The sequence below is a fragment of the Oryzias latipes genome, chromosome 13 (genome assembly GCF_002234675.1).
Source record: "Oryzias latipes chromosome 13, ASM223467v1".
Taxonomy (NCBI): Eukaryota; Metazoa; Chordata; class Actinopteri; order Beloniformes; family Adrianichthyidae; genus Oryzias; species Oryzias latipes.
In genome coordinates this window covers 18668559-18692819 of record NC_019871.2, presented here as the reverse complement: position 1 = coordinate 18692819, position 24261 = coordinate 18668559, and the positions used below count along the sequence as shown (strand labels likewise).

General features: G+C 42.7%; 2 protein-coding genes across 2 annotated transcripts; both read left to right on the top strand.

Annotated features, from left to right (window-relative positions):
- Positions 1-377: 377 nt before the first annotated feature.
- LOC101158124 (putative serine protease K12H4.7) lies at positions 378-13978 on the top strand. Its single transcript, XM_004075471.4, has 9 exons — positions 378-666; positions 815-996; positions 3712-3944; positions 4561-4696; positions 7170-7284; positions 9658-9859; positions 12185-12275; positions 12440-12642; positions 13457-13978. The coding sequence occupies exons 1-9, from the start codon at positions 469-471 to the stop codon at positions 13564-13566; spliced, it is 1470 nt and encodes a 489-aa protein (XP_004075519.1). The 5' UTR covers positions 378-468; the 3' UTR covers positions 13567-13978.
- Positions 13979-15137: 1159 nt separating this feature from the next.
- On the top strand, positions 15138-21758 carry serpine2 (serpin family E member 2). Its single transcript, XM_004075472.2, has 9 exons — positions 15138-15399; positions 16076-16354; positions 16505-16732; positions 18681-18878; positions 20435-20633; positions 20705-20802; positions 20990-21076; positions 21157-21240; positions 21311-21758. The coding sequence occupies exons 1-9, from the start codon at positions 15396-15398 to the stop codon at positions 21346-21348; spliced, it is 1215 nt and encodes a 404-aa protein (XP_004075520.1). The 5' UTR covers positions 15138-15395; the 3' UTR covers positions 21349-21758.
- Positions 21759-24261: the final 2503 nt, after the last annotated feature.

Below are 24261 nucleotides of genomic sequence, written 5' to 3'. Positions count from 1 at the left end.
AAATACAGGGAAAACCGAGTTCCAAGAAATGTCGTTTAGTTGTTAGAGTTTGCTGACAACAAATCTGATATTTATTCCCTTGTATGAAAAGACGTTCATAACTTTATGCAAGACCACACATCTATCCTTTTGTTTTCATTAGTCTTATATTTAAGGACAAACCCGCATTGCATCAAAAATGGTTTGATAAAATAAATTTTGTTACAAAAAAAACCCCGAAGACAAAGATTTTTTGAAACAACCTTTATGCTATTATTACTATTTTTACACTTTCAAAAATCAAATATATTCAAGTGATTGCTAAATCAGAAGCTCGTGCTTCCTGAGTTTTTACGAGTCATTAAAGCGGCACACAGACAAGTCATATGACCTGATTTGTTTCCGTCACGTGACGTCTATGGTTTCCTCATTTGAACCATTGACTGGTGGGTTTTCTACCACATACTCGCAGAAAACGTTTCTATCGGTATGGCTTTTGAGACGCGCGGGCTCTTCGTGTGCAAACTGAACGTAGTTTTCATTTTCGCGCTGTTCGCTGCGGTGGAATGTCTGTCCAAAGGCTTCCGGAGTCACGCGCGTGAAGAAGGTAGCCGCGAGGCTGAGGAGCAGTGGTTCACGCAGAAGCTTGACCACTTCAATGGTGCGGACAGCAGAGCGTGGAAGCAGGTTGGTTCTGCGCATTTCTCAGGAGGTTCTATGGTTTACTAACGCGGTGAAGTTAGTTTTAGGTTGGATATTCGAGTAACTTCACCGCAGTCTATGGTTTTATTAACTAAAGCAGGTGAGTGAGTACAGTAGTGTCGTCACTTCGCAGAGATACTTTTTGAATGAAGCCTTCTACAAACCCGGCGGGCCGGTGTTCCTGATGATCGGGGGAGAGGGTCCAGCTAACCCCGCATGGATGAAGAACGGAACCTGGCTGATCTACGCAGAGAAGCTGGGAGCCCTGTGCCTGATGCTGGAGCATCGCTACTATGGGAAGAGTCACCCAACGCTGTACGTGATGTTGGTCACTGATATGTTTTTGAGTGGAACCCATCAAACAAAACATACAAAAACTAACGTCCAAAAAGCTCTTCTGAATGACCTGTGGTCCACTTTTTATCTTTTTCTATCGGATTTTTCTGTGAAATATGCACCTGAGAATTAGAAACTGTAACTCTAAAGCTTTTCAGACGAGGAAGAGAAATTGTTTGGAAGCCTGTCGCATTGGATTTTTTAAAAATCAGCTGGGTTTTGGGGGGGGGGTCTTTATCACAGATAGGCTCCGCCTCCTGCACGTGAAGCTACAGAAATAGGCGGGGACTGTCAGTAAAATACACCAAACATCCCAGAGCATCGATTTCATATGATGCAACTCACAACAAATCATCAAAACTACATCACCTCACTCATTGCTGTTTAAACAAACGACACAGACCTTGTTTGTTACAGTAAGCCACAATTATAAAGCACTTTGTAGACGTTTCCTTGTCCCTTTGCTCTCCTTGCTCTCCAGGTTGGTTTTAAAATCCTTTTTTGGTGTATTTAAAAAAAAGTTCTGGATACATATCTTTGTTCATCAAGATCTTTTTTTTAGATTTAAAAACAAAATAATTTTCTTATTTGTAAAAGTATTTTTCACTCAAAGATTTTCCGTAGTGATTTTTTTAAATTATTTTTGTAAGAACTAAAAGCTTAAAAAGAATGCAACAAAAAAATATTTTTGTTTTTTTTGTTGTTTTTTTCCCTTTATGGTAAAAATTTCAGTCAAGTCTATGATGGTCATTTATACAGCAGTTCAGGGCTGGTTTGGTTTCTAAACGTCTTTCTTTAGGAATGGCAGGGATAGAACATCATTTAGTGGGTAATCAGGAAGGAAAAGTTTTATTTCTGACCCGTAACTCTAAAGCAGAAAGGTCACCACAAGGATTCCTGCTACACTTTACTGTTTTTCTGGAACATTAAATAAGAACATCAGTTAACTCTAATCCCTATCATATTTCTTTAGTATCATCATTTGTGCATGGCATTGAAGATGCAATAGAAAGACAACGGCAGGTCAAATCTGGTTGGTGAGCCAAATGCAATAGAAATAAAAACAGTTATGCAAGGACATTTTGTGCAAAATAGCAGTGAAAGGCAAAAACCGGTAGACATTGGTGGATGAACAGGAAATTATAAAACCTGTTTTGGTGAGTTTTGGTGGCCGTGGGGTAGAAGCTGTCATGAAGCCTCACTGTTCTGCAGGGCAGAAGGTAGGGGGGGGGGGGGGGGGGGGGGGTCCATGCGGGCTGAGTGGGGTGATCTGTGTTGCCCTTGTTAGGCAGTGGCGTTTTGTCAGGTCCCCCATTGGTTGACGGTGTGACCCCAATGATGAACGCCCCACTCGCTCTAGTGCCTTTTTGTCTGAGGCCCTTTCATGCCACAGAGAGATGCTGCTGCTGCTGCTGCTGCTGCTTAACACACTCTCAATGATGCCTCTGTAGAAGGTGGTGGGGATCAATGGATTGACACTTGCTGTCTTTAGCTGTTGCAGGAAGTGCAGGTGAGCCCTTTTTAATTTTTTTTTTTTGCAGTGGAGGGGGGGGGGGGTACATAGGCTGTTTCTTCCTGAAGTTGATCACCAGGTCTTTGGTTTTCTCCACATTCAGGATCAGGTTGTTGCTGCTGCAGCATTTCTCAGGGAGCTTTACCTCCTCCAAGCAGCCACTACGATGAAATTACGTGATTTTTTTTTTTCAACCTGGCGCTGCTAAAGTCTACCGCTAGATGGCAGTGCTGGACTTTTGTGTGAATGAACAGATGGTTGGAGATTCAGAGGACTTAACCTCCATGATCTGTTTGTAGAATTTACCTAATAGTTCAGTTTACAGGATCGTTTTCTTGTCGTCTGTTTATCTATAAATTAATTCCGGCCCAGAAGGTCTGAGATGTGTTCACATTTTGAGGATTTTTTGGTTTATTTTCTGTCAACTCTGCATCAAACTGCTCGTCGGAGTTAGTTTCCAGTTTGGAAATCTCACTTTCATCTTTTGTTCTACCTGACATTCCAGCACGTTCTCTGAACATGACGCCCGTCTGACTGAACTTTTGTTTGTGGAGACCTTAATAGAACTGTTTGGAATGTCAGGACCGCCTTAAAAAATGAGGAAAAATAATCCTTGAAGAACAAAAAAGGTGAAACCTGGAAGGTGTGAAAGCAAACTGAAAAATGAAGCTGAAGAATCCTTATTACAACAATATTTTGATGATAAAATGTTTTTTTTTTCTCCACATAGATTTTACTTAATTATTTAAGGGGCACGATGACCTTCCTTCTTTATTAAAACTGTTTTTTCTCTCCCGGTTTGGTCATTATAACACTTATAACTCCTTTTTTCTTCTAAAATCTGGTCACTAATTACTGAGGCAGTTCTTTTTAGTTTTAGATTTTACAAACCTTCACATATACCTCTGAGAAAAAAAAACCCAACTTGTACTCTATTGACGTCTCAATTCCAGACTTTTCTGCTGCTAGTCAAATCATTAATCAATTTTGGCAATTCAACACAATAAGTGGATGAAAGAAGACTAAAATTTCAAAGATAAATCTTTTAGAATCTGCTTTCCAAGCATTTTTCTGTGCTTCACCAAAGAGCTTGTTAGGGTAAAATGTGACAATGTGTTTCTCTGTTTTCCTCACTCATTTTGGACCCAATCCATTCCCATAATTCCTTACTTTTCACGCAGGGACCTCAGCACAAACAACCTGCGCTACCTCAGCAGCCGTCAGGCCCTGGCCGACCTGGCCCACTTCCGTACCGTCATGGGCGAGGCCCAAGGGCTGACCAACAACAAGTGGGTGGCGTTTGGCGGGTCGTACCCTGGCTCTCTGGCTGCCTGGTTCCGGCTGAAATACCCTCACTTGGTGCACGCCTCTGTGGCCACCAGTGCACCCGTGCATGCAACCGTCAACTTTCCAGGTATGGGGAGGCGTCGTGTCATGTGAAAGAGGAGTTCTGTTGTTTCTTCTACTCAGGTGTAGGGGATGCAGGAAGCAGACAGGACAGACAGGAAGCAGAATTTGGATGGACAAAGATCATTCACAGCAACTTTAGCTCCTGAGTTCCTGTTAGATCCAAGTTGTGTTGATTCTTTACATCTGTTGTTCAGCAGAGCCTTTGTTTTCTTCCAGAAGGCTGGAATCAAGGTCAACTTTGAATCAGAGTCTACGTGTTTTCACCCACACACACACACTATCCAGAAAACACTGTAGCCCACATGGACCCACATCACTTCTGGCAAAAAAAAAAACACTGAGACAAAACATCCAAGCTGTACTGATGCCAAGTTTCTATTTTTCCCTCCTTTTTTTGTTTTTATTTCAGAACTGACTGTTGCCAGGAAAAGGCCGTCCTTCACCTATGCAGAAAAAAACCTCTAAAACTGAGTTTTTCTTTCCTTTGAATCTCACTCCGACCCCTTTAGAGAAAAAAAACCCAATACAAACAGATTACACTCACTGTTTGAACAGCGTGACGGAGTGTTGTAAGCTTTTCATGGTTTCTGTAACTTCCTCTGCTTCTGTGTTTTCCCCAGAGTATCTTGAGGTTGTGTGGCGTTCACTGGCCTCCGAAAATGCTAAATGCCCCTTGTTGGTGAAGAAAGCCTCAGATTCCCTGGTGGAGAAGCTGAAAGATCCTGAGACATTTGACAACATCACCAAAGACTTCAAGTACAGTTCTTGATCTTTTGGGAGCTACTCCTCCTGTCTTGCAGTGTTTTGTGAAATTTGAGCAGAAAGTGAAGGTCGCAGAGCAGAAGTTCAGTGTAACCCCAGGCTGTATTTAAGTCCAAACAATGACAAAGCAGATTCTGCTCTGCTTTTGGAAGAGCTTTTACTGTTTGCCCTGCTAATTATAACTTTAACTTTTTTAAGCTTCATGGGGTTTAGTGAACTTTACACAAGTCCTTTGTGATTGTTGACATGACAAAACTACCTCACTTACAGAAAATCTGATTCCCCTTTTTCCTTAATGACTTTATGAAGTTCATCCCTACGCAATCTCTCCCCAATAATCCAAGTGTTTTTAAAGAATAACTGTGGTTTAATCTGACTGAAGAGCATTTCGTGGTAGTTCCCAAACTAAGAACTGAAATCTATCTTTTACTGAGAGATTCTTTCTTCATAGTAATTCCAAACTGGTTTTGTTTGGAAAACAGGGGTTCTCCTTCCAGTTTAAGTCCCACTCCGATCATCTATTTTCAAAGTGTTTCTAGTGGTCTTTTAATAATGATTATACGGTTTTTTGTTTTAGCTAAAATAGAAAACCCCTGGTGTTTTCTAGGACATAGTTTCTGCAGAGCAGCAGTTCATTAGAAATTCAGCGGGACTGTTGGCGCAGAACAACCCCCACTTCCCCACTAAGTCCTGAGAGCTTCTGAAGCAGGGAGCTTGTGGCCCGCCCAGCGTATTTTCTGCATCACAAATACAATCTTTTTTCTCAAACGGCAATTTAAATGATTTAAAAAAAAAAAAAGAAATACCGGTACTCAAAAATGTAATTTTAAGATGAATTTTCTTCATATGTGTCCTCCATCATCAGAAAAATGCCACAAAAACTTGTTAAAAAAAACACAATTTTCATCAGAGTGGGTCTCTAAGGAGGCATTGCTAGATTTTGATAATAATAATTATAATAATAATGGATTGGATTTATCTGCGCTTTTCAAGACGCTCAAAGCGCTTACATTGAGTCCATTATTCATTCACTCCTCATTCATACTTGGTGATGGTAGCTACTGTTGTAGCCACAGCTGACCTGGGGCAAACTGACAGAGGCGCGGCTGCCAGTTCGCGCCTACGGCCCCTCTGAACATCACTGGGATCATTCATGCACATCCACACACCAGTGGAGCCACACTGGAGGCAAGGAGGGTGAAGTGTCTTGCCCAAGGACACAACGACATTTTGGCTGGTGGGAGCGGGGATCGAACCGCCAACCCTTCGGTCATTGGACGACCCGCTCAACCACCTGAGCCACTGTCGCCCTTGATGTGCACATTCAGCATGGAGCCGGTTCACTGTCGGTGCAGCTTCATCCTTTCTGAGCTGCTGTCAAAGTACGTTTTGATTTGACAAAACACAGTCAAGGCATTTGAAAAATGTAGACAACAGAATGATGAGATTCTCATGTGAAGGTCTTTCCAACAATGCGACATGAGTCCTCTGGTTTTCAAGGTGTACCTGCAATGCACTGCAGACCCACATTTAGGGTCATAGATGACATAAAACACTCAACTTTTCAGTCTGCCATGAAATAAGGGAGTTAAAGCAGGTCTGCTAATGTCATCATCTTACAATATGTTGTTCAAAAATACTATATAAACTCCATGGGGATATAAGAGCAATCAAATCATTTATTTGATTTTTCCAAAGAGGATGATTGAAGCGTCTGCTGACCCAACAGCAGCTTTAAGGACAGAAGTTCTTCTGGGTTTATTTTTGTGGTTCTGGCCCTATGGCATCACTTTCTTTTCTTTGCCTTTCATTGTATTCAGTTGCAGCCGTGTTGTGCTTGTTAAAGTGTCTGCAGTCACCACGTTTGTCTCTAATGTTTATTTTATGAGCGTTTATGATAAAGTGCAGTGACCAAAGTCAGGCGAAGTGACGAAAATGGAAACTAAGTGGTTTTTGTTCTCTATGAAAAGCGAATGCGGTCATGGAGACAAAAAAAAAAAGAGCGTCTCTAAGAGGCTTTGATTCCTCTGTCCTGCAGACACGTTTTCATGCACAAACACGCAAACGTCACAGAGGCGGTTTGGAGGTTTGAACGGCGTCCAAACCAGCAAGCGTCCGGGAAAATTCCCCGGCTTTCACCGTGACTTTATTCTTTCATTCGTAATCAGTTGGAGGTTTTCTTTAGACGCTCACATAACTCACGATCACAGAATCGGGACAGATGTCAGGAATTCAACACCGTCGTTAACCTGACAAGTGACTGGGATGAGATTTGATTAGATGAAGTCAAACGCTCTGAATATTTCCTGTTGGTCTTGATGAGGATGAACACTAAATAGCTTGACGATGCTTCTGTATTTTGTTTCTGCTCCATTATCTTCTCTTCTTCATCTCATTTGCTCTCTGTGTGTTTTGTTCTTTTTTCTCTCCATCATCATCCTCTTTTCCTCCTGTCGCCGCCATCCAGCCTGTGCTCCAAACTGCAGATCCAGACAGAGATGGACTCTGCTTACTTCCTGGAGATGCTGGCTGGTAATTTCATGGATGTCGTCCAGTACAATGAAGATAACCGAGAGTTTGAGGTAAGATTAGGGAAAAATAGATTTCACAGGGGGGGTTATTATCGATTTTGGATCTTTTACCACCCAGAGTGATGGCACATCCTCCATTCTTCTTCAGCTAAAGGAGACTTGGGGTCATGAGATTGGAGATAAACAATAACAAAGGAAAAGCAACGGTACAAAAACCTCAACTGTAGTAATTTACATGCTTCATACACACATAAGATATTTTATACAACATGGTTGCACTTCTGTGGCTCAAAGAGCCAAGATAAACAGATTTATTTGAAACTTCGACTTTGTTTTGATCAAATGAACTGAAGAATTAAAGTGGATTTTAAGCCATTTTTTGAAAATGCGTACATATAAACAGACATGTAGAGTCAATAAAGTTATTATAATAGTATTATTTCTGTCCTGCAATGTTTTCACAATTCTTCTTTCTTATTGCACCTTGGAGCAAATATTTGACCTCTGCCAGCCACAGACACAAACAGTCACCAAAAGATGCACTCGTGAAGTTTAAAAAAAATTCACCTTTAGTGCCAGCTATAAATTTAAACCCTTCCTAAGGGTTTCTGTCTCCGCGAGCATCAATGGGAAGCTACTTGGGGAAAAAGTGTTGGGTTTAGAAGTTGTAGATCTTAAACTGCATTAGAGTGGTGATCTAGTAAAAACGCACTTTCCTTGTTGCTCACGTATTTTTTACCAGAATATTGTGAACGTTTAATACATGGATGCTTGGCCCACGCAGAAAAACATGATAACATACAATATGAGCATATTAAGAATGTGGGCGTGGTTAACAAAAACCCCTGTTGCCAAGCAAATCCAAAGTTAACTTTTGCTATTTCTTTTAAAAATGACACCGGCCTGTTTGTCACTCTTAAGCGACCCAAACATAAAATGGTTGTTATAATAAAAGCCGTCAGGGGCGAGAAGGGTGGAGTGAGGGGCATGTAGCAGCCACTCAGCCAGTGAGGGCAGGTCTAAAGGGGGCACCGAGGCCAGGTAGCACCTGCGGGATGTACAACGCCACTCACGGCTTTAACTTGGACTAATTTTAGGAATAACGGAGCTGAACGTGTGTGGTACCCAGACTGTCTTTGTATTGACCAAACTATTAAACCTTTTGTCCTTTTTCTGGACTTAAAATGGAGACCCTGATGCACAGATGGGATTGACTTGTTAGAGAATTGTTGCGACAGCCATCAAGTGGATGGTAAAGGACATCTGGGGCTTCAATGGTCTTCTCCAACAATGTAATGTGAAGAAGTCATAACATGCAAGCCAAGGTCTGGGACTTTGGTGAAATGTGTAAACCTCAAGAACGCCCTTGCTGAGCACATTTCTGTTTCTGCTGAAGGATGAAAACGTTTCCCTTAAATGACTTCATTTTCCATTATGCTCACTGAACTGTTTAAAGGAACATTAGCCAAACTTTCAAAAGGCTGTTCAAGTTAGAGCAGCAGCCTCAGGAAATTGCAACTGTTCAAAACTGTTCATTCCCATTTTCTCGTTTTCCTTCCTCTAAGGTGCCTCTCTTTATTTCCCCTTCCCCCCGCGGTTTTTGCCCCCATCCCTGTCCCCTCTGTGCAAAGCCCCCGATGGCTCGACGGGACGTGAGTCTGGTTACCAATAAGCTGATGAGAAGAAGTAACAAAGGAGTCTTTGGTCTCTCCAGTTTCCTGTTGCCCTGAGCTAAAGAGAGGCTTGTAAAAGAAGTGAGAGCAGCAGCAGCAGACGAGCTCAGCCCACAGCTGTCTGCGGCACAAAGTCACCCACCGGGTTTTAGGTACCGCTCAGGAATGTTGCTACGATCTGGGACGGAGGTGTAACCCAATCAGCAGTCAGACCTGCAGGGTTATCAATGGAGGGCTTTTAAATAAAGAGGGATATTATGTAACACCGCAGCTTTAAGAATCAGTCACAGCATTTTCCTCTTTGTAGGCAGAACATGCAAAGGTGGGAGTCACTATGAGACATTTGTAGTTAGCGTTTCAAGTACCACAATCCCTGACAATTATTTACCTGCTCCACCATCATCCCAGGAAATGACACGTTTGGCTTTTTGGAACCAGGAATAAGTCAACTGGTAGGTTGGTGAGCAGCCAGAACATGACGGCTTCACAAGGAGCTACAATTCTCTTGTTTGGAGCCACAAAAATGTGACAGTTTCTCATCCAAAACTGGAATAAACTTCTCAACAAAAAAAACTATAAAAGCTTTAATCTCTGCTAAATGAATCAGTGGCTGTTTTTAGTGCTTAAAACATTTTCAGTCAGCTGTGAAAAAGTAGAATTTTGAAGCAGAACTTCTTTGTGAGACAGAAAACATTCAATTAGCATTAGTCAGGACTGTGTTCCTCATCTTCTTTGGTTTGTGGCTCCTCAGGGTGTGCAGGGGGGGAACATCACCATCAAGGTGCTGTGTGATGTGATGAGTGACCCCTCCCTGGGAGATGCTTACGCTCGATACGCTGCGGTGGCCCGGCTTCTGATGGACACCTTCTCACTCAAATGCTTGGACGCTAGCTTCAGTAACTATTTGAGAGACATGACCAACACGTCTTGGGAGGGGCCCTCTGCAAATGGAGGTGGGTGAGAAGGACTGTTTTCTCTCTGTTGTTACATTTGAAATCATTTGTGGCTGTTCTATCTACTGCTTTGGTTCCTGGTTTTCTTCTGTTGCCAAACTTAAAGTCCTGCCAATCTTTTTGTTAAAATCTATTTTTTTAAAGTGTTCCAGGTGGTCTTTTAATTATGATTAGGCCATTTTTAGCCAAACAATCAAACAACTTGTGTCATTTTGCAGTACATGCGCTACGTTCACGCTGCAGGCTGAAACGACCCAATTCCAAATTATCTTTTTTGCCCCTATGCGACCTGTATCTGATCTTTTCATGACAGTCTGAACGACACAGATCCGATCTTTTAAAATGCGACCCAGGCCACTTTGGTATGTGGTCCTGAATCCGATACGTATCCGATCTTTTGAAATGCGACAGCCGTCTGACCGGCCAGGCCACATGAATCTGACCCGTACGTCATTGATACGCTAAAAACTTCATAATTCTACGTTGAAGTAGGCGGGAACGAGAACATAAACATCAACCATGGCGGACGATGCTGCTGAGACCAGTCAGTGAAAGGGAAGCGAGGTCACCGATTGGATTCATATTTGGGGTGACAGCTCTATTCCAGGGCTCTTATCGCAACCGGGCGGTTTTTGAAAAATTTTCCAGCGAAGTAGCCGAGCGTGGTGTTGAACCTTTTCCGCGATTACTTTTTTTCCTTTCCAACCGTGGTCAGAAGTGCGGGAGACACCTTCTCCAGGGCCGAAAGCGGATCCTCCTCCGTGATTCACTTCCCCGTTCGGACCCTCAGATTCTCCAGGATTCTCTAGAATGGGTTAATAAAGAGTCCATAGCAGTTCTGCTGGGGGAAGCCTTCTTTTATTACCGTTCTCCTTCCTCCATAACACACAACATGAATGCTCGCCCACACTGCCCCCCCATTCTCTACTTCGCTGCACGCGCTCTCTCTCCTCTCTCTTACACACATGCGCGGCCCCAGCACATCCACATCCACATCCCCATTCCACTACAGTGGGTACAGACAATGCCTTCTTAAAATGAGAAGATTGTTATTGTGCTGGCTCCTTTGTGAAAATAAATGTATTAATGCAAAAAGAGCTCCGCTGTTGACAACACTGTTGTTGACATCCATTGTTAACGATAGCCACTTCCGCAAACAACAAGTGACGTTGTTCACCGTTGAGTACTCTTCTGCGCATGCGGGTCACTTGTGGGACATTTCACGGTCACACATGGATCACAAAAATTCGCATTTAATTGGAAATGTGAACGGCCTTGCAAAAAAATCGGATTTTTTTCAAAAAATCGGAATTGAGCACGAAGCCCTGCAGTGTGAACGTAGCCATAGTTTCTGCAGAGTGGCCGTTGTTCATTAGAATATCACCCTTCAGTTGTGGGCAGGACTGTTGGCACGGATCAACCCTGCCCTCTCTTTTCTTCTTAATTGTTGAGACGCCTCAGTTTACACACTCTCCCATTAGCTTACAGCCCATCACACCCCCAACCTAACATTAGTGTTGCAATAAAAATGGCGAGCAATATCGAAAGCTGCCCAGCCAAACAGTTTTGAGCCAGACGCCACCTCGGGTGAGGAAAACAGAGACAAAGATGGATGTAGTCGTTTACAACAGGATGCATCAGAATGGAGCAGAGCAGGGAGCTTGTGGGCCGCTGATTGTAGCACCTACGTAGCTGCTTCAAACTGTTTCAAACGGCATCTTTCCCTCTGCTCCAGATTTCAAATAATTTGAATAAAGAAATACTCAGAGATGAGCTTCATTTTCTTTATACATGTCATCCGTCATCAGATAAATGCCACAAAAACATGTTAAAAGCTCCAAAAACACCATTTTCATTGGGGTAAGTTTTGAAGCATGCACCAACTGCAGGAACAGTTGAGTTCATGCTGCTGCAGGATGTAAACCTCTCAAAACGCATGGGTACTAAAGGTTTGATTTAGGTTTTTGAAGTTAAAATTTTAGGACCATGAAAACCATCACGGAAATGTGATTCTTTTGCAGCAGATGAGTAAAAACAACAGATCTATCAATGTTATCTTAAAACGTCACTACAAAATTCTTATTGAGTTTAAAAAGATGGTTTATTGACTCCATGTTTGCAGATAACTTTTGACAAAGCAGTTTTTTTTTGTTTCCTAGCTCCTGCTTTGTAAGGAGCTGATGTATGTGTGATTCACCTGCACCAACAGGTGGCCTCTCTTTGCTCATCAGCAATATAGTGTTTCTTTCTGTTGTTCCCTGTTAGCTCACTCCTTTTCGCAAATGTATGTAGGCAGGCAGTGAGGAAATCTGTGTGTGTTGCCAGGGAGACAGTGGGTCTACCAGACATGCACTGAATTTGGATTCTACCAGAGCACAGATTCACCCAACCAGCCTTTCACTGGCTTTCCTCTTGAGTGAGTTCTTTATAAATTCTCAAACTGACTCATAAATATGTCTTCTGTGCACCTGCTACCCCTCAACCTGCTGGTACTTCAACATTGAATTCTTTCTGTTTGTTTGGATTTTCTTCAGTTCCAGAGGCTGGTTAAGTTGTGTCCATCCTTTCTTTGATTTCCAGTTATCAATTGAAACAGTGTGCAGATTTCTACAATATCAGCGCTGAACAGGTGGCACAAGCCGTGGCCCAGACCAACGAGTACTACGGGGGCTACAATATTAAATCCAGCAGAATAGTGTTTCCCAACGGGTCCATAGATCCCTGGCATGCTCTAGGGATTACCCAGGACATCACAGCCGACCTCCCCGCTGTTTTTATCAAAGGTAGGAATTGAGAGGATGATGCCAACTTTCAAAAAACAAAACATTTGCTGCTCTTTGCCTTGAATATTGTTCCGACATTCAACCCTGCAATGATGAGAGTGAAAAAGTTTGGGGGGGGGGTTCTTTCTTTTAGATATTGGTAAATATAAAAATGTATTGATGGGTCTGAACATGAATTAACTGCAGCTTCAGTGACACGTTCCAGCACGTCGTTTTTAACAAGGTTTAGCCGAAGCGCAGCAGGAGCGTTAGAAAACCGTAACCCTTGTGCTATCTTAGATGACCCCACCCTTACATTCACGTGTTTTCCCTACCATGAAAAAGGTGGATAAAGGTGGAAAGATTTCATGTAATCCATGGGCACTAGTGAAGATCAGAAATCATGGAAGGAAAAAAGGTTCAGAGCACTGTCTAGTGGGTCTGGATGACCCAACTCCCAATGTTAAAGTGCCTAGGATAGCACAAGGGTTAAACATCTAAAACCCCGTCAGACTCAAGAGATCTCATGAGGTGTCTTCTCATATTTGTTTAAATAAATCACAAAAAACAGCCGACGTGGAATTGCTCTTGTTTGACAAATACCTAAAACTCCGTACTTTTTTTGACCAAATTTTACCATCTGGTAAAACTCAGATTTTCACGAGTAAGATGTACAAATGAAAAAGTATACTTTTAAATTAAGAAGATGCAATTGCAAAGGAAAATCTATTATAATAATCAACCTTTTTTGATGTCTTTTGTAGTTTCCGTAAATGCCATAAAGTTTCATGTAAAACAGCTTAAATCTTTTTCTTTTCTTTTCAAATGAATGAAGGAACAGCCCACTGTGCAAACATGTACCCGGCCAGGAGCCAGGATCTGCCGCAGCTTTCTCTGGCGCGTGACCATGTCCTGCTGCTTCTCCAGCAGTGGCTGAAGAACTGACCTGGGGGCTTTGCAAACCTAAAAAACTTCAAGAGGAAGAAGATTGCCCAAATCTGTCTGATTGACATTTGCTTCAAATGCCTTTTTGCACAAATCTTTGTACTATGAAAGAAATTGAATGAGATTTGAAAATGTAATAAAATCATATGTTTACCAAAAAAAATTCAGTAAAATGTGAGTATTTTGATATTTATTTTGAGGTAGTGTAACCTCAAAATAAATAGATCTTTAACCATACATTTTTGGGCATTGGTTAGATTTCTAAAGGCAGTCTGATTAGTATGGAAGAGCAGAAATAACTTGAGTTGGAGGTTTTGTGCAAAGGTTGGCCTGCTGCAGGCAGCAGCTGAATGCATAAATGTAACATCGGCTTTTCCTGGTTTTGCCTGAATCAATAAAGCGTTTAAAATGATTTTAGTCCATGAAGTTTGTCCCAAACACAAAAGATTATAGATTTTTCTGGCTTTATCCGGCTTAACATTTGCTTCAATGCAGTGTCTCTTTAGTTGCATTCTTTATAGTCCGTTCATCGCTTGACTAAAACACAATAAAAAAAACTTCAGGTTTCAACATGTTCCCATCTTTTAAAATGAAGGTTATCAGTAGGTTCAATTAAGTTGTGACCACAAAGTCATACTAAAATGATTTAACTGAACTGAAATGGGAAATGGCAAAAACGTTATGCTTTATCCCTTGTGCTATCCTAGGCACTTTAATGTTGGGAGTTGGGTCTTGTAGACCCACTAGACAGTGCGCTGAACCTTTTTTCTTCAATGATTTGTGATCTTCACTGGTGTCCATGGATTACATGAAATCTTTCCACCTTTATCCACCTTTGTCATGGTAGGGAGAACACGTCAATGTAAGGGTGGGGTCATAGGATAGCACAAGGGTTAATGAATAACACATTTTTAAGTATTTCTTCACTATAACTGACAGTTGTGAAATTGTTTTTCAATAAAAGACACTTTTAAAGTTTGCACTTAGGTTTTTGGAAAATCAATTAGGTGTAGAAACTGTCACAAAATTAGTGTAGAAATAGGAGACAAACCCTCCTCTCCCTGAAATAATCCCATGGAGCTGCCTCACTTATTGTGTGGCTCACCAGGTGTTTACAGGTGTTCATATCTGTCAACACAACTTAGTTTGTTAGCAAATTCTATTTTGAGGAAAGAATTAGAGGTAGAATGTACATAAAAACAACTCATTTTTAAATTTCACTTTTAAATTATAGTAAATTGCTGTTTTGTTTTAATTTGTAGGGGAAATCAGGAAGTATTTCGACCACTGCAAATGCTTGAAAGCGTGCTACGCATCACGTTATGACCTGAGTATTGCTCTCAAACAGGTAACTGCACCTGAACTTCATGACAAACACTATACCGGAAGTAACTCTGAGTGTCATCCCAAAACTATAACCTTAGTCATCCATAATTTCTGAATATAGCGCAAAATGTCATGAAATAAAACGCGTATTAGAAACATATCTAGAGCCCACGTATACGTTTGTATATAAAGTCAAACACATTAGGATTAACTGTTTATTGTGTTTTATTTTGAAATTCCAACGGATGTGAGTGCTTCGCCGTTTGGCTAGTTACTGCACAAGAGAGACGCGCTTCGCGTTCGGTTGTTTGGCTGGAAGGCGGAGCCCGGAGCGATAAAGTCTTCCGAGAAACAACGGCGAAGTCAGAAATAAAACTGACTGTCGCCGGGATCAGAACCGTCAACCCCCAGCCCGGACCAGGTTAGCTGCCTACTGGATAGGAAGGCGGACGGATACGGTCACCGTTTACCTGAGTGATAAAGTCGGAGCAACTCTCCTCGTGATGGGTAAGCGCAGCCGTTTCATCTGCAGGGACGTGATGCAAACGATCTCGACGGCCCGTAAAAACGGACTCTATTGGGGTTAAACTAGTGACTCCTGACATTTGACCCCCCTCCCCTCAGAAAAAAAGGCAAATATCTGATGGGGTGGGGGTCTTGTGAGTAAATAGCCGTCTCATTGACGCGGCGCGTGAAAGCTTTGGGAAGTGGGGCCGCACCCCGCTGTGGGACTGACCATTCCGGGGGGGGGGGGGGGGGGGGTGTCACCATGTGCACCAATTGGGGGGAGAAAAAAAATGTTTCAGCAATTACTTATACATAAAAACTTTATTGAGACGTTCCTTGAAGACATTTCCTCTTTTGAAAGCGTGTTGCGTTAGTGGGTCCTCCTCCTGAGGATACATAGAACTACGGCGCAAATTCCTGCTGCTCAACCGAGAGACCGAACGTAGATCCCTGTCGGTTGGTGCAGCAGCTTGTTGTTTCCCGGGATGACAGTTAAGTCGGCAGTTAGTCCAAAGTAGTGAACAGCAGTGTTTTCTGTTCAGGGGGGGTGGTATGAACCCCCACAGACAGGAATGTCCAGGTAACCTTCATCGGTCATTTCAATGGTTTCACGGAGATGTTTTTGGGGGGGTTGGAGGGGCTGCCTCTGACCTGTTGTTGTTGGCTCCTCCCTCAGGTGCAGTGGGGATCATGAAGAAAGGCGCATCACTAGTTTGCCTTTGTGCACTGATGAACCTGTTTGTATATAAAAAAGTGCTGTGCCAAGCTCCATCATATGGAGAACGAGGTTCTGATCTTGGCATCCAGGTGTTTCAGGAAGTAGTCCGCTCCAGACCCTTGGAGAACGTGGTGCTTTCGCCCCATGGAGTGGCTTCCGTCTTAGGCATGCTGCTTTCTGGAGCCCACGGGGAAACACGGAGGCAGATCATCAAAGGGCTGCGGTACAAGAAAAATGGTAAGAGATGGATCTTCTGTGGAAGAAGAAGATCAGGAGATGCAGTTGAACAAACACTGACCCTAAGTTATTTCTCACAGTTGTTACTGTTTTTAAATGAAAGATTATTTAAGGAGGTAAAGATCAATCTAATCCTTTTTTTCTGCTCAGGACCCTACAAGATGTTGAGGAGGTTGCACAAAACTCTTACTTCCAAGTCCAACCAAGACACGGTTCTGATTGCCAACGGTATCTTCAGCCAGAAGGGGTTCCCCATGGAGAAGACTTTTGTGAGCACAAACAAAGCCAACTTTCAGTGTGAAAGCAGGATTCTTGACTTCAGCAACCCCCACGCTGCTGCTGACGAGATCAACAAATGGGTCAAAAACATGACCAAAGGTAGGAATGTGACATTCAAAAGGTTTTGAAGAACGTAGAAAACCGCTGAAGAGGGTTCAGATCCCAACAGAACTGACTGAAACCCATTAAATATTATGCTACATTCAAACCGGGCTCAAGCTAACATCTCCAATGAAAACTCAATGTAAACGTGCGTACAGTGGGGCAAAAAGGTATTTAGTCAGCCACCAAATTGTGAGGTTTCCCATTTAAAAATGTGAGAGAAGCCTGTTATTATCATCAAAGGTAAACCTCAACTATGAGAGACAAAATGAGAAGAAGAAAAAATCAAAAAATTATATTGTCTGATTATTTATTATTATTATTATTTTTTTTTTTAAGGAATCTATTTGTAAATTATGATGAAAAATCAGTGTTTGGTCACCCACAAACAAGCATTATTTCTGGCTCTCACAGACCTGTAACTTCTTCTGAAAGAGGATCCTCTGTCCTCCACTCGTTACCTGTATTAATGCCACCTGTTTGAACTTGTTATGAATTTATAAGACACCTGTCCACAACCTCAGACAGTCACACTCAAACTCCACTATGGCCAAGACCAAAGAGCTGTCTAAGGACACCAGAAACCAAATTATTGATCTGCATCAGGCTGGGAAGACTGAATCTGCAATAGGTAAGCAGCTTGGTTTGAAGAAATCTACTGTGGGAGCAATTATTAGGAAATGGAAGACATACAAGACCACTGATAATCTCTCTCCATCTGGGGCTCCCTGCAAGATCTCACCCCAAGGGGTCAGGATGATCACAAGAACGGTGAGCAAATATCCCAGAACCACACTGGGGAACCTAGTGAGTGACCAGCAGAGAGCTGGGACCAAAATAACAAAGGCTACCATCAGTAACACTACGCTGCCAGGGGCTCAAGTCCTGCAGCGCCAGACGTGTCCCCCTGCTAAATCCAGTATATGTGCAGGCCCGTCTAAAGTTTGCTAAAGAGCAGTTGGATGATCCAGAAGAGGTTTGGGAGAAAGTCCTATGATCAGATGAAACCAAAATAGAACTTTGGAGGAGAAAGAATGCTGAGTTACATCCAAAGAACACCATACCTACTGTAAAGCACGGGGGTGAAAACATCATGCTTTGGTGCTGTTTTTCAGCAAAAGATCAGGACGACTGATCTGTGTTAAGAATGAATGGGGCCATGTATTATCAGATTTTGAGTAAAAACCTCCTTCCATCAGCAAGGGCCTTGAAGATGAAACGTGGCTGGGTCTTTCAGCATGACAACGATCCCAAAGACAAAGCCCGGGTAACGAAGGAGTGGCTTGGTAAGAAGCATTTCAAGGTCTAGGAGTGAACCAGCCAGTCTCTAGATCTCAACCCCATAGAGAATCTTTGGAGGGAGTTGAAAGTCTGTGTTGCCCAGCGACAGCCCCAAAACATCACTGCTCTAGAGGAGATCTGCATGGAGGAATGGGCCAAAATACCAGCAACGGCTTGTGAAAACCTTGGGAAGACTTTTGACTGCTGTCATTGCAAACAAATGGGATATAACAAAGTATTGAGTTGAACTTTTGTTATTGACCAAATACTTATATTCCACCATAATAAAAACTGGAAGAAAAAGCCTGGAGCAAGATTTGCTGAGTTTTGACATTTTGCACTGAGCTTTTTCCAACTGTGAGTACTGTTACATGCGCAAGTATTGGGTAGTGACAGTCCAGTGTGAACGCCGTATGCTTAAAGTGTGTTCAAGAATGTCCATTTAGCAGGTTCTTGAACGTGCATCACATGTCCGGTGTGTATGTAGCCTCAGAGGTTTCTTTTTTATCCAAATGCAGTTGTTTGGTTCAGTCTTCAAACAAACTCAAAGTGCATTAGAACTTGATGAGTCATAAATGTTTCACTTGGTCCCGGAGCGTCTTTATTGGGCCGGACTGTAGACCGGCCCAATGACTTGGCGATTTCTTGTTGTATTTCCATTCAGGTCACATCCCCAGCTTGCTCAAAGCAGACCTGTTGGATCCAGCAATGACCCGTCTGGTTGCCATCAACTCAATCTACTTCAAAGGCCTGTGGAAGTCCTGCTTCAAGCCAGAGAACACCAAGATGCGACCCTTCCACACGGCTGACGGAAGCGTTTCTAAAGTTCCAATGATGTCCCAGCTGTCGCTCTTTAACATCGGTGAGAAGCTCTGGCAGAAACTTTCTGCATGATGCAAATTAAAAACAGGCCAACAGGATCAGAGTTCCTCACCATGAAGTAAGGAACAATGTCCAACGAGGTGTCATCTCGGATATGCATGGGCAATTATGAAGGAAAGAAATATGAAATCATTTATATTAGTAATTTATTTTTTAACATTGAAATTTTTTTTCACAAGAAGCTGACTATTTGATATGCCGTGTGACGCATTGTCATGGTAACCTGCCTCTTGTTCTGCTGCAGCTTGTGTATGAGAACTAACCAGTGGAGGAAAGTGGTATGGCCTTCTTGTTAAACATCATGTTAAGTGTTCCAAAGCATCGTTTAGTGGGAAAGTTCACCTATTACCACTTGCTTTTGTCCAGAAGATGAAGCAAAACTGCGTGTTATAAAAACAAAGTCCAAAAGTAGTTTCCTAGATTGCTTTGATGTCAAGAAATACTCTATTTTGGGTAATAAAGGTAAGCAAGAGAAAAGGACAGGAAGACAGACCTATGTTACCTGTTTCTGTTGCTAAGGTCACCAACTGGTGTTTAAGCTGGCGCATTAATATAGAACATTCAGGCTAATTAACCAGAACTTCTTTTTATAGGTGCAAATTAACACATTTTAGTGGACACCCAGCAGCCAATCAGAGTCCAGTATTCACCCAGACCATGGAACAAAGGTCAGAGTAACTGGATGTTGGATTGTTTGGTTCAGATGTTTTTTTAGCTCAGTTTGTGGTTCATCCAGAAGGTGTGGTGATCTGTGAAAACACAGCAGAGGAACAGCTTCTAGACATGCCATGGAGGTTCGACATTATTTGGTCTGGTGTGAAATCAAATGTCATACTAATCAGTTGCTATATTTAGACGGATGGTGTATGCAGGGAGCAGATAGTTTTCACACGGCACTGATGTGAAGCTGAGCTCATGCTTAGCTGTCAGGTTGTGTTTGGAGTAGGTTCACGTCTGTCTTTGGCTGTCCAAACGAAACCATCGGGGACTCCTTGATAATCCAGTTGAGGCTGGCCTTGCCTTTTGATTCTAAAGTGCATTTTTGTTCCTACTGATGGAATTCAGGACAGGAAGTTCAGAAGTGCATGCAACAAGACAAGGAAGCACTTTATTTAAGCTGTTTTAGAAATGGGTATTAAGATAAATACCCCCACCCCCCCACCTTTGAAGAACATGACCAAACTTTAAGTCTCTGACAGCAAAGCTCGTGTTTGCAGCTTACAGGTGATTTATACGTCTTTTAGTAATCCCAGTTATACCTGTAGGTTAAAGTAGTCATACTGTTAGTTCCCAATAATGTTTTTGTATACCCCCCTATTATGAGTGTATCATATACGTTGAAACTGTCTGTTTGAAGCATTACTGTATAAGAGAACTGGACTGAGGGACCCCTCTCCCTCGGCGTACAAAGGCTTTTTGTTTGTTCAGGATTGATCACAAATGTCAAAGACTTGAGCTGAATTCTTTTCTGCTGCTATAAACGGACCATTTTGGCTGAAATGTCTGCGTCCTTCTATTTTGATCTTTACTTTTCAGGCATGGCCACCACCCCTGAAGGGAGCAAATACAAGGTGATCGAGCTGCCCTACCACGGCGACAACATCACCATGGTCATTGTTGTGCCCTCTGAAGAAGACACGGCCCTGTCCAGCATCACCCCCCATATCAGCACAGCCACCGTGCAGACCTGGTCCAAACTGATGCACATGAGGAAGATCCGCCTGTTCATCCCAAAGTAAGACACATACCGGCTCTGAGCAACTTCCAAACAGCCCGATCCGCTCATCTGTGTGTGTTCTTCTGAAGGTTCACTGCAGATGCAGAGGTGGACCTGGAAGCCCCCCTCTCATCCTTGGGAATATCGGACATTTTCAGTCAGGACAAAGCTGACTTTTCCCACATCAGTAAGTAAGAGCAGCGCTCTGAACCTCATCTCTGAATGTTCTCACAGCGTGAAGGTCCATTAGGGACAGAACAGCTCGTTTGAGGCATCCTGCTGTGTAGAGTGTAGCTCTGCTGCCATCATGTGTACAGTGAAAGGGGGGGATTGTTCAATTAGAAAATAAAAACTACATTTCCCTGCTGTTCCAGGCGCTGAACCTCTACACGTGTCCAAAGCTCTCCAGAAAGCCAAGATCATTGTGAATGAAGATGGGACACAAGCTGCAGCTGCCACCGGTTAGGGTTTCTGCTCTTTTCTCTACACATTGGGAGGTGGATGATGGCATTTCTTCACAATCTACTGCTTTCGTCCACAGCTACCATTCTGCTGGCACGGTCCTCCCCGCCATGGGTTACTGTGGACAGACCCTTCCTCTTCCTCATCCGGCATAAGCCTACAGGTAGAGCAGTTCATGCACAGGTCTGCGCAGATGTCTGGAACGTTGTTGGATTGAGCTTCTCTATCTGCAGGAACCATTCTCTTCATGGGCCAGATAAACCAGCCATGAGGTTGCCTCCTGACCCCCTGGGGCAGACTCCCATGAGCCCCTCTGACCAGCTCATGGATCGCTCACAAGCTGCCTTACGGGAACTGTTATGTAAAATGTGGACGCTGGATATTTGTTTTAAATATTGCTTTTTATGTTACTCATTTTGTGGATCGCAGAACGCTGGATAAAATGTTTTCCAATTGTTTTAATTTTGTGTTTAAACTTTTTTACTTTATTGCATTTTTAAAAGACTTTGAATGTCATTTATTTTATTTTGTCTCGCTTTGGCTGTAAGAATTTTTTTTTTTTTTTTTGGTGCCTTTTTTGCCATCCATCTTTACACTCTTAAAAGCATGTTCTTTTTGTTGGTGAACCTTTCTGTTAAACCTGTTTGAATAATGCAAGCAAGAATAAAAGGCTGAAAAGTGTTTTCGTGTTTCAAAGATTTTAATTCTAGATTATTTTAAAATTATCCTGATGTATTTAGGACTCCGTGTTTTAAAGAACCCAATAAAATTACACGAAAGTAAACTCCAGATGAAAATATGCAGCATCCAAGTTTGTTGTTTTCCTTTTTATATTCAAATGCAGAGAAGAGGGTAGACCCTATTGGTTATCAGATGAATGTGTTCCTCCATTCCAGTAGCGGTTTTAGGCACGGGTCATACGGGCGATCGCCCGGGGCGGAAAAATGACGGAGGGGCGGCGCCAGCGGCTCAGCTCTTGTAAAATACTTTATGCATCACTATTGGTTTACTTATATCACAGAGTTTGTAACAGCCTGAAACCTGGCGGCGCCCCCGCCCCGCAGCTGCGCTCTCTTTCCTGTCTTTGAGAAGTAGACGCAAATGTGTGTGAGAAGGAGAAGGGAGGGGGCGCGGGGTGAAGAAGGAGAAGGGAGGGGGCGCGGGGTGAAGGATGCAGGCTGAGAGGTGAGCACGGAGCGCAAAACGCATGCGCAAACCTGGCTGGATCTTCTTCCAGGGGGGCAACGGTCGCGGGCCGCGGCTCAGTGCTTGATGAAAAAATAAAAATTGCGCCGCCATGTAGCGAATTGGCGCCCCTGGGTGCAGCTGCACGCGCTCCTTCTGGAAATGTATGACGAACGGGGGGGGGGGGGGGGCTGCGGGTATAAAAAAGGTATAAAAAAATCATGCTTTTTTGGTTATTTTTGTGTGAAATGCCCAAATAAAAAATGGGAAAACAAAAAAAATTCTTCACTTAGATGACAGTTGGTTTAGTCGACAGACTTGATACCTATGTCAGGACATTTATGCTAAATGCAAAAACATCTGAAATATGGAGAAAAAAGGTCAAAGCTGGTGCCCAATTTAGAAAGAAAAGAGAAGAAGAGGAGAAAAGAGACAAAGAAAAGGGTAATATCGCATAACTAGATGCACGTTTTCTAAATTCGAACGCTACCTGCCCTACAACAACGTTGCAGAGGAAAAATCTCTTGTTTGGTCTATCATGACCAAAACTGAAGGAGGCCCAAATATTGCAAATAACGTCATTTTTAAGATATTTATTCTTAAATGTTTGCTCTGCCTTAACTTGTTACATTAGTTATGATTCGTGTGTCTGTCTGCTCTGCTGTAACACAAAGTTTTTGTTGTGTTTTATTGTTGTATATTAGTTCATAATGTTAAATAAGCTGTGATGGTAGCATGCTGCTGCTGCTGCTGCTGCTGCTGCTGCTGCTGCTGCTGCTGCTGCTGCTGCTGCTGCTGCTGCTGCTGCTGCTGCTGCTGCTGCTGCTGCTGCTGCTGCTGCTGCTGCTGCTGCTGCTGCTGCTAGCTTTTCAAAACTCCAGTTGATCAAGTCATACCTGAGATCAATGTCTCAGGAGCAACTCACTAACCTGCTGTTGTTAGTATCAATCATTCAGGGGGGGAGCAGATTTCATATGATGACGTTATTGACAAGCTTGCATCAGGAAGGCCACAAAGGTTAGGTTTTAGTTAGTGTTTTCTGTTCTTAGTGCTGCAGTTACATTTATTCTAGTGTATTATTTGTGTGATTTGTAGTTTATAATATTTATTTCAGATTATTTGTGTTTATTAAATATTTCCTAACTGTATTTTCAGTTACAATAAATGGACAAAGTGACTCTATGGGGGGGGGGGGCAGAGGAGGGTCTCGCCCGGGGAGTAATTCAGGGTAGAACCGCCACTGCTCCATTCAGTTTGGAGTTGGTACTGTTGCAGTCATGAACTAAGACACTTTTTAAAATTGAAAAAAATACAAAGACATTTGAAAGAATCTGAAGCATCTGATCTTCACATGTAACAAACTGCTGGTTGTCTGTGGATTATGATTTTAATTTCAGGTGAAACATCTCAGGCTGCAAAAACCTTTGTTTTTTATGTTAGCAGAGGAAAAAAAGTTATCTAAAGGAATTCAGTGCCACTCAGCACATCTGTTTCTATTGTTGAAATGAGTTAAAATCTTTTTAAATGGGGGGGGGCAAATGGGTGTGTAGTGGTCAGTGCTCTTGCCTCAATGTGTGGACTTTGCATGTTCTCCTGGTTCACGTGTGGGTTTTCTCTGGCAGTCCAAAAACATGCTTCGTAGGTTAACTGCGTCTTTGCATTGCCCCTGTGTGTGTGTGGGTGTGTGTGTGTGTCTGTGTGGGGCCCTCGACAGACTGGCAACCGGTTCAGGGGGAACCCTGTCTTCTTTCAACAATATAATGGGGATAGGCTCCAGGAACCCTGTGATCCTGAAAGGGATTCAGCTGGTTTCTGTAGATGGATGGATGGAATCTTTGGCAGACACATATAGGTCAGACATGACCTATAGTAGATGCTGGGTGTCTCCTTCAGTAAAAGTCTTTACCCTCTGTTCATGCTCTCACTTGGTTTGGGGATCTGTTTGTCTTCTTCATCCATCTTTGCTCCAAAGTCAGAACCTGGACCAGAAGTCTGGAGA

Coding starts and splice junctions, on each gene's coding strand:
- LOC101158124 (XM_004075471.4), top strand. CDS start 469: ATGGCTTTTGAGACGCGCGGGCTCTTCGTGTGCAAACTGAACGTAGTT. Junction 997..3,711: donor GGGAAGAGTCACCCAACGCT/GTACGTGATGTT, acceptor CTTTTCACGCAG/GGACCTCAGCACAAACAACC. Junction 12,643..13,456: donor CCCCGCTGTTTTTATCAAAG/GTAGGAATTGAG, acceptor AAATGAATGAAG/GAACAGCCCACTGTGCAAAC.
- serpine2 (XM_004075472.2), top strand. Junction 16,733..18,680: donor GGTCAAAAACATGACCAAAG/GTAGGAATGTGA, acceptor ATTTCCATTCAG/GTCACATCCCCAGCTTGCTC. Junction 20,634..20,704: donor ATCCGCCTGTTCATCCCAAA/GTAAGACACATA, acceptor GTTCTTCTGAAG/GTTCACTGCAGATGCAGAGG.